Source organism: Amaranthus tricolor, chromosome 9, assembly GCF_026212465.1.
Source record: "Amaranthus tricolor cultivar Red isolate AtriRed21 chromosome 9, ASM2621246v1, whole genome shotgun sequence".
NCBI classification, from domain to species: domain Eukaryota; kingdom Viridiplantae; phylum Streptophyta; class Magnoliopsida; order Caryophyllales; family Amaranthaceae; genus Amaranthus; species Amaranthus tricolor.
The window spans coordinates 28545033-28555488 of record NC_080055.1 but is presented as its reverse complement, the minus strand read 5'-3'; the positions used below and the strand labels follow the sequence as shown (position 1 = coordinate 28555488).

The 10456-nt window shown below is 33.5% G+C and overlaps 2 protein-coding genes across 2 annotated transcripts in view; one reads left to right on the top strand and one right to left on the bottom strand.

Annotated features, from left to right (window-relative positions):
- The first annotated feature begins 882 nt into the window (after positions 1-882).
- LOC130823825 (uncharacterized) lies at positions 883-8263 on the top strand. Its single transcript, XM_057688617.1, has 9 exons — positions 883-1089; positions 2198-2740; positions 2821-3302; positions 3602-5329; positions 6049-6160; positions 6282-6371; positions 6967-7032; positions 7137-7232; positions 7781-8263. The coding sequence occupies exons 1-9, from the start codon at positions 1081-1083 to the stop codon at positions 7898-7900; spliced, it is 3246 nt and encodes a 1081-aa protein (XP_057544600.1). The 5' UTR covers positions 883-1080; the 3' UTR covers positions 7901-8263.
- Positions 8264-8513: 250 nt separating this feature from the next.
- Positions 8514-10456, bottom strand: part of LOC130823826 (vacuolar-processing enzyme-like) — a 6303-nt gene continuing 4360 nt past the window's right edge. The window contains exons 7-9 of the mRNA XM_057688618.1: positions 9951-10157; positions 9375-9581; positions 8514-8867 (exon numbers count right to left, since the gene is read on the bottom strand). Of these exons, the coding sequence (XP_057544601.1) occupies positions 8721-8867; positions 9375-9581; positions 9951-10157 (561 nt within the window). The 3' untranslated portion in view covers positions 8514-8720. The remainder of the gene's footprint in view (positions 8868-9374; positions 9582-9950; positions 10158-10456) is intronic.

Below are 10456 nucleotides of genomic sequence, written 5' to 3'. Positions count from 1 at the left end.
ATTTTTACCTTATCGTCAATATCATTTCAAAAAATTATCTTTTTAAATTTTTATGAACACTTCTTATAAGAAAATTTATTCATAAATTTTCATAAGGCTATTTCACTAAGACACAATTCTAAATTGAGCTAAATAATCCAATAAAATTAATTAGAAAAGGGTAATGATGTTTACGGCCGTTAGGGCTGTAAATAAAAATTAACAAAATCCCTTTATTATCATTAATTTTAACTTTTTAAGAAAATTTAATCTAGCAACGGGAAAACAATTAGTATTTTATATAATTATTTTAAGGAAAAAATATCAAAAAGTACCTAATAAAAATTGTTTTGTCCAAAAAGTACCTAACAAAATTTTTTCTTTTCCACATTGTACCAATTAGCGGTTTCTTTTAGTTGACCGTCAAAATATAAAGGTTGACTGGTCAAAATAAAAAATTCTTCTTCCTCATCTTCAATTTTTTTTCCAATTCAATTTTCTCATTGTCTTCTTCCTCTACTTTTTACTCAAAATCGAAATTAAATTGGAAAAGAAATTAAAGATGAGGAAGGAGAATTTTTGATTTTAATCAGTCAACCGTCATATTGACGATCAACCAAAGAAAAACGTTACTTAATACTCTTTGGAAAATAAAAAATTTTGTCAGGTATTTTTTGGCAAAACTTTTTTATTAGGTAATTTTGGGCAATTTTCTCTTATTTTAACTTTCTAAGAAAGAATAAATAAAAAGCTAATAAAATATAGTTAAGTTCTTATATTTCCAAAGCAAAATTAACAATAAATTACATAAATAAAACACAAAATTCAATTTTATATACGATCCTTATATCATTTTCCATACAAAAATTATTTTTATACTTAAAATACTCAATTTATTTGTGCATTGCCGCAGCCTAAATATCGTCGGCCCAAAATCACCAAAACAAAGAAAGTCCCCTGAGGCCCTGATATCTGCTCTTACCCTCTACGCCCTACGGGTTTCCCTTCTTCTTCCTCATCTTTGGCAGCACAAAAACTCTTTTTAGTCGACTCCACAACCGCCGCATTTTATCAGCTATCCAAGTTTCTAGAAAGTTCCCCATGATTAAGGTTAGCTTTTCATTTTCTTATTATAAACCTCAATTTTTGTTACTCCCTCCAATTCGGAGTTATTGTACCATTTCACTGTGTTTTAATACAAAGTAGGGATTAAAATTGATTATTGAATAGTGTAACAAAAGCGAATTAGATAATTGTTGAGAATCGGATGGAGCATTTGTTTTGTTTAATTCTTCTATTCAATTCCAGTTTTAGTTCTACTTGTAGACTATAAGGCATTTCTGGTGATAGTGAATCATGGTGTTAGCTCGGCTTTCTCTATGGGTTGTGTTGTAGAATTATTTGTGGTAAATGGGCAGTTGATTAAAAAAAAAAACAGCAAGTACTTACAAACATACTCTTTATTTGATTTATAAAGAATTTATATGAAGCTTTATGATAATGGCAGTAAATTTGTGGTTGCATATTTCATTTTATGCCAATTGTAATGTACTGACATAGCCATGTATGGTTTAGATCAATTGTAATGAAATGTGTGAATTGATGAATTTGTATGTAGAATGTAGTTGAACGAATTTATGAATGTGTATTGAAGATAAACGTAAATGGTAGATCCATTGTTACCTAGAATTATAGAGGTTGCGTACATTCCACCCCTTTCAAACCCTCCTAGGTTGAAGCCAATTAATAACTTTGGAGTAATGGGATTTTGTTGTTGATATGAATACATGTGATTTAGACTTGGGAAAATGAGATAGTAAAACTTTTATCTTTTAATTGACTATTTTGCTTACAGAACAAGGATTTATATAATATAGATAGGTTATTTGATGTGAAGAACATAACAGATGGAGTTTATTGTTTCAGTAACATAACTATTGCATTCATTTTCATTTCTACATTTCGCATTTTCTTCGTCGTATGTCTTCATTTTTCTGAACCAGATTATTTGTTCTCTAGCTGCCTTTTGCCTTTTGGCATTGCTACTAGAAGAGTCATTGAACGTGTAGAAACTTGGGATTATTCTCCCCTTCACTTAGATGATTACTGCTTAATATTGATTGCTGTGTAAACAATTTTATTTTCTAAGCGTATCTGTAACATTTAAATAAAATTTCGTTAAAGAACTTCACGGAGTTGTTTGAACATCCTTTCGCAGAGATATTGCGCAATTCGGAGTTATGCAGCCACATATTTTCCATACACTTCCATTAGTGGTTGCGATTTACGTACAGTTGGATCATTGATACATTTTAGAAAGGTTAGAAGAGCCTGTACGATGGTTTCTCTGCAGCCAAAATCTAATGGGTGTGAGATGCACTTCAACAGTTTTCTAGGACTTGGCCAATTAAAAAGGAGTAGCATGTGCTCTTTGCCAATACATGGGTTTACCTGTCATCTCTTACCTTCAAATTCTAGTATTGCAAGTAGTACTAGACTTAATTATGTGACATGTGCTAAGAGGATGTTCTCTACAAATACATTTCCAGAAATAGATCTTAGTGGTACTAGCACTAGTGAGTTTGTGCTTGTAAGAGATGAAAAGCAGGAGCCAAAAGCTGAAACAAAACAAAAGCCAAGATCACGAACCAAGAAGAAAAAAGAAGTGCCTTCTGGTTCATTGTCTTCTGCTGATGTTATTCTGTCAAAAGGTTCTAAAAAAGTTAAAAGGCCAAATGGCCTGTTACCAGAGAATGCCGAGGTAAGTTATTTTCCTTGTCTGATCAAGACAGATAGTTGATGGGATGCCTGATATGTTTGACTGACACTGTAGTTTCTCAGAATAGCTCAATTGTGGATATCACTGGGGAAGAAGTTGCCATATCTGGCTCACCACAAGCTGTACCTAAGAAAAAAGTCTCAAAATCCAGAAAGAAGTCCGCATCAGTTAAAGAAAATGATTTAGAGGTGAATATCAATGGTGCCTTACATAAACCTGAAAAGGTGGAGGAGGAGGTAGCTGATACCTGTAAAGCACCCCAGAAACCCAAGCCTCAGAAAGTTAATGGGATCAAGTCTATTAAGTTGAAGCCGTTGTACCCTCCTACAGGAAAATCTGTATTAGTGGTAGAGTCTGTCACTAAAGCAAAGGTTATTCAGCAGTACCTTGGTGACAGGTACGAAGTTCTACCAAGTTATGGCCACGTAAGGGACTTGGCTTCTAGGTCAGGATCTGTACGTCCTGACGATGACTTTAGTATGGTATGGGAAGTTCCATCCTCTGCTTGGACTCATCTAAAGAGTATAAAGGTTGCAATTAGTGGGTATGCTCTAGTCCTCTCCTTTCCTAATGAGGTGTTAAATTTTTGTGTGATGGATTTTGGGTTGTACTATTGTTATCTTTGATGCATTAGTTATATGCTCTTACTTAAAAACGTTTTGTTCTATTTTTCTTTTTATCTATTGCAGAGCCTTTTTTTTTCTAACATACTGCAGTGCCTTGATTTTTATGTTTTATTTTTCCCCTGATTCTTTCATCAATAGGTTTTCTATGTTTGTTATTCTACATAATTTTTTAATTGCTTGTTAGGGGTGCTATTCATCTTGTTTTACTCTGTTTCAGCGCAGATAATCTTATTCTTGCATCAGATCCTGATCGAGAAGGAGAGGCCATTGCTTGGCACATAATTGAGATGTTGCAGCAACAGAAAGCTTTGCGTGAAGATTTAACAATTGCTAGGGTTGTTTTTCAAGAAATTACAGAGTCAGCCATTAAAAATGCTCTTCAAACTCCTAGAGATATTGATGTTAATTTGGTCCACGCTTATCTTGCTCGTCGTGCACTTGATTATTTGATTGGATTCAACATTTCCCCTTTGCTTTGGAGAAAGCTACCTGGCTGTCAATCTGCTGGACGAGTACAATCAGCTGCCCTTTCTCTTATATGTGACAGAGAATTAGAAATTGAGGAATTCAAACCACAAGAGTATTGGAGTGTGGAAGCCACATTCAGCTCCAGTGCAGCATCATCACCAAACAAATCTTCTCTGCGGTCATATCTGACTCATTTTGGTAAAAATAAATTGAATCAGTTTTCCATTGGCTCAGCAACTGAGGCAAAGAATATTGAGCAGATTGTGAGCTCGTCTGATTTCAAGGTCACTGCTGCTAAGAAAACAAAAGTGAACAAAAACCCTCCCACTCCCTATATAACATCAACCCTCCAGCAAGATGCAGCAAATAAGTTAAAATTTTCTGCTTCCTATACAATGAAGCTGGCTCAGAAATTGTACGAGGGGATCATGTTAACAGATGGCAAGGTGGCTGGTTTAATAACCTACATGCGGACTGATGGTTTACACATGTCTGATGATGCAGTGAAGGAAATATGCTCTTTGGTACGAGAGCGTTATGGTTCGGAGTTTGCTGTAAAAAGTCCTCGAAAGTTTTTAAAAAAGGTGAAGAATGCCCAAGAGGCACATGAAGCCATTAGACCTACAGATATACATAGGCTACCATCAATGCTTGGTAATGCTGTTGATGAAGATTCTTCAAAATTATACACTTTGATTTGGGCTCGAACAATGGCCTGTCAAATGGAAGCTGCACGAGTTGATCAGATACAACTTGATATTGGAAATGATAATGGGTCCATTTCCTTTCGCGCTGCTTGTTCTGCAGTTGAGTTTCCTGGATACAGATCAGTATATGAAGATATAGAAACTCGATCTATTGGAGAAAGTAACAATGAACCTAATGATCGCGAAGTACTTTACAAGATCCTCAGTAATCTAAAACCGAAAGATCTTTTGTGTCTTGGGAATGTGGAATCACGTCAACACCATACTCAGCCTCCACCACGCTACTCTGAGGCATCATTAGTGAAGAAGATGGAAGAGCTGGGAATTGGAAGGCCTTCAACGTATGCAGCCACACTAAAAGTTTTACAAGGCAGGAAATATGTAACAGCAAAAAACAGAGTGCTATACCCTGAATTTCGTGGTCGTATGGTCTCAGCCTTTCTCTCCCAGTATTTTAATGAGGTGACAGACTATAGTTTTACTGCTGACATGGAGACTGAGCTTGACAATATTTCTGCTGGATCAACTGAATGGAAAGGTCTCCTTAATGATTACTGGGGTAGGTTCAGTACTTACTGTGATCGTGCCAGCAAAGTGCACATCCATCAAGTGGAGAAAATGTTAGAAAAAACTTATGAAAACTTCCTTTTCTCCTCACTTCCTGAAGAAAGCCGAGCATGCCCCATGTGTGTGGATGGTACTCTAATCTTCAAGGTGAGCCGATTTGGGGCAGGGTTTTTTATAGGTTGTGATCAACACCCCAAATGCAAGTAAGTCTTAACTCTTAGCACATACAATCAATTTTTTCAGGCTTCATAGTCTTCATTTGGTTTTGTCAAGGCATTTTATTCTATAAAGAAATTTATTATTATATATTATCTTAGTAGGCAGAGAGACACTGAGTGGTAAAGTCTGGCATAGTTGCTAGCAATGCTTTTTACTTTTAGCTAGTACAGAGCGGACATTAACATGGATATCAAATTCATGTAGAATAATGATGCAAATTTAAATAATTGGCCATGGTGTGACAGTTTATACGAAACCTTTCTTTTAGCAGATTGGGCACTGCTACCTCAGCCCTTGTCTGAAATTCTTTTTGTTTTTAGCTTTCACAATGTAAAAAAGATACACTACCTTGTGCTGCCTAAGTTCTGGATAAACTCTTGCTTTATAAGATGACACATATTATATCTATTCTTTGATAAATAAATTAAGTGGTCAGACCTTTTATGTTTGAAATGTGAACATTGATTTAGTTATTATATACGTCTAGTAACATCGAAAGCTTTGTATTCAATATTTGGTTACATTGTTCTGCGACAGTGCTGGTTATTTTTTTTTTATTGGTTATGATAAGATAATTGAAGTGACATAAAATTTTAGTCTTTGATCACGTGTTTAGGAGCTATGTAGTCACTCAAAGGTCTTTATGTAACAGATGCATCATGCATGTTTTGGTTGTCTGAGTATTGCTTTGTCTTGGTGGTAGGTATATAGCTAAGACATTGTATGGGGAAGAAGATGAAGATGAAGATCCTGAAAAAAGCATTAATGTTGAAGAACCAAAGCTACTGGGTACTCATCCCCAGTCCGGTGAGAAGGTATTAGATAAGGAAAATATATGATTAGTCAATCACTCAATCTACTATTGCTTTAGATGGGACTTCTTATATTATATTTTTAGATTGTCATGAATCATTATGAATTTGTTTGTGGTTACAGGTTCTTTTGAAGAGCGGTCCTTATGGGTCTTATGTGCAGTATGGTGAAGACAGGAAAGGATATTTACCCAAACGGACGTCCATTTCTCAGGTTAGTTATGAAGTGGACAAATGATTTTTTGTGTAAGGTAGGAGGAGGGAAGGGTGGGTGGTTGAATATTTCCCGTTTTTAATAACCTTAGTCTCTTATTGAGTTATTTCCATCTTTAGGTATCTGAATTTTCTCAGTTTGATTTTAGGTACTTGCCCCTTAATGTCTATCCCCATTCTAAGCATGCCCTTCAAATAATATCCTAGGGGACTATCCGTTTATTGGGTCAATTACAATGCTTAGTTGTTGATATTACTTGATACTTTGCTCTCCTTTGATTCAGTGCAATGGCTACGTCTCTGCTGATATGATTTGATACCTGTTTGTTATCTCTAGTTTGTTTCTATGGCTGAGGATTATAAGCCAATTATATGCTTAGAAACTGTTGGCAAATTGCATTAGAAGTTAATTTTTTTTGGGAACAGTTTGAATTTGCATGTAGCAAAAACTTTAGAATTTGAACTCTAGTAAAACTCATGTAGTATTTGCAATTTCTTATCTCGTTTCTACACTTGTGCATGCCATGATTTGTAGACTTGATTTTAAAAAATTTTAAAAAATTTTTATCTGCCTCTAATTTTTGTATCCTTTTTAGGGCGTTGATGCTAACTCAATTACGCTGGAAGATGCTCTTGATTTGCTTCGCTACCCCATCAAAGTGGTATCTCTCTAATAATATGCTGCTTTTGGCGATTTCTGTATGCACTTTTGACCTTCTCTTTATTAAAGCTCCTTGAACTATTTATTTGTGAACTTTACTCCCAGGGAAACCATCCTGTAGATGGTCAGACAATAGAATTAAAGATCTCAAGATCTGGGTTTACTATTAGGCATCGACGTAGCATTGCTTCTGTGCCAAAGGTATGACTTCATTCCTGTTCTTCTACCATGAAACAGTATTTATTCTGTGTTTTTGGATCAGTGTCACACGATTTACTAATTTCTTGCGAATCCCGAATCGAAAACAGCGAATTATGGTCGGTTTCAGGCTATTTATTGGTCATTTTAAGCGAATTACGAATTTGAAAAGCGAATTATGTAATACTGGTTTGGATGTTAAATATTTCGTTTGATATAGAAAATCATAGGACCTCTATATATCTCTTAAAGTATTTTTGTATACTATCATCGACTAGTCTTGCCACATCTAGTAGACATATCAGAAAATTAACCTATCGTTGTAACGTCTTGAGACATCTGGTGGACAAGCATATAAATATGGCCTAGTTCATATGGTTCAGCAATTTTAAGTGATGCTCAGCCTGTTTATGGCCCTTGAGTTCTTTCTTGCATCAAATGGTTCTTTCCTCCTATCCCCATTTTTGCTATGAGATTTGTATTTGCAGTGTGTTTGGATATAAATATGGCCTAGTTCATATGCTTCGCTCACATATTTTCCATAAATACAGAACTTGTCTCCAGAAGATATTGATGTGGATAAAGCGATAGAGTTGCTCTCGAGTACTAATGTTCGAAGAATTGGTCGACCAAAGGGTAGTAAAAGGCATGAAGAAGCTGTCGATGTTTAGAATGGTGGTTTGAGCAACATGCTATAAATTTTTTTGTCGACTACAACGAGTTAGTAGTTGATGGTTCCATTTCTTTCGATCATCCATAGTATCTTTTCATTTTTGTTTCTCGGCTTTGGATGTTTTCGTAGTTATTGTTTATAGAAAATTAGGTGTTTTTTTAAAGTTATACTTGGAGGATCTTATTCTTATAAATTTTGATAGAGATCTTGAGGGAACATTGTAGCACATTGGGTCATAACCAATAAATCGCTCCAAGGAAGTGCGAAATTTATAATAGTAGGTACTAGTTTTTCTGTAATTTTTGTTACTGTCAATTATGTGTTAACTTAATGGTTAAATGTTTTTCCTTTTCTCTTATAATTAGGATTTAATTCTTGCTATTTACAAGAAGTTTAAATTTAAAAATTCGTGAACAGAAAAGAAAGTTGTTAGTTCAATATCATTATTATCACACTCAGTTTATCTCGCTCATAAAAACTATGATTAGGATTTGAGAAGAGTTGGAAGATTGCTAATCATACCCCTGGCTTGCTGAGTACATTCAAATGTAAACAATAACAAGATATGATAAGACAAACCTGGAGTCAGACAAAGGCCTAAATTGTAAAGAAGGCAAAAATAAATCTTTTTTTTACCAACTACACAAACATACACTATAAATTCAAACATACATATATAGGTACGCATATTTTTGTGTATATTATATCGTATGTTTCATATACCATACAAAATAAGACATGTTTATCCTTTAAATTTTAGAAAAATATATATTTAAAAAAGCATAAATATGTGATACTTTTGGATGTGAAATTATCAATTAATTAAACTTGTTGACACACACTTGTGATAGTAGTTTAGCTAATTGAGCTTGTTGGACACCGGCGTTACACATATTTGCAAAAGCTCGCATATGCTTCTTGCCGTAGGTGGAGAGTTGTCCGCAATGAGTCTTGTAAGTGCCAACCTACATTCAATTTACGAATGTTATCGAAGGTAAGTCAGAGAAACTATACAGATAAGAAGAAAGAAAATTAATTTTATTTATAAATAGTAAAAATTAAACTTTGTTAGTAGGGTGAGAAATAGAGCCCATCATCACTAGATTAACCCAAAATTTTCAATAAATATTTTTTTATCGCTCGTATATTTCTAGAAAAAAATATATACCAATTATAAAATCCTTAATAATCCAATTTTGATGGGTAATTCATTGACAACTCTACAACCAAACTGAGGCGCTATGTAATACCGACCATTTAGCAATCAAAACTATTGTGGTCGATAATATCGCTCATTCAGCGACCAAAATTGCTTTTATATTTCAAAGTCATTTTTTTTTATCAATTTTAACGTTTGATTTTACTTTAATAAAAGAATTATATTTTCTGATATTGCGATATAATGCCTTATAGATTGTTTAAATATTAAACATTATTACAGTCTACAGACATAGTCCTGTATACAAATATACCAGGTTTTTGAAACAATCCCAATCGTCCACAATAGGCTTCCCTGCTGATCGAACGGTCTTAATCATCTCATGGCCTTTGTCATCACCAAAAAGAGCTTTTCCTATCATTTGGAAAGTAGAATCAATTTGATCCCTATGTGTAAGAGTAGCTTCCAACTTCTTTTGAGCCTCTTTTCTCTCCATTGATCCTTTAGGTGCTCTCAAAACCTATTTTTATATTCATAAACAAAATCAAAATTAAATGTGCTCTAATTTATATAAGAATATTAAATATTTAGTAGTATTATTATTTAAGAACTCAAGATATCATATAAATCAAAATTTAAATTCTAAATTACAAAATACTCTGATTTTGAATTGTATAAGTATTAATTATTAATATCACTTGAAATAATATTAAATTTTAATAATTATTATCAAATTAAACGTTAAAATATATTATTTTTTATTATCTTTTTAATAAACACTGGTCTGGTATAAGACGGTATTTTAGCTTTAATTAAATAATTTATTGACTCGACTCAATCTAAAATAATCTGCATATAAAATCAAATAATTGGAAAATAGACAAAATACCTTTTGTTTTAAATAAACAATATCAGCTTCATGTTGATCAACATTGGATATTGTGTTGTGATGGGTGGCATTGTTTTGATTATTAATGAAGGAATTAGGAGATGATGAGCCAATGTAGAGTGAGAGAGGATCACCACTCAACTCATTATCACCGTATTGCATTACATGAGATCCCACGCTTCCTCCCTCTGCCGTTCGTTCTTTTACCTGTGTTTTTTCATGTATATAAATTAAGATTTAATTAAATTAATTTATATATATATTAAAGGTTGTACATATTTTTGTAAAGCAAAGTTATAAAAATCTGAAAATGTATACATTTGACCAAATGTCTAATTATTTGCAAATTTGTCATTCGAGTATGGACACCTCTTAAGCTTGTGTGTATGGCTGTTTTCAATTTTTATCATTTTAATTGATTTTATCACGAGACCGTCTTAAATGAAAAATTGTGTAAATACTATAAAATTAATTAAGTACAAAAGTGAATGTTTAAGTTAATTTAA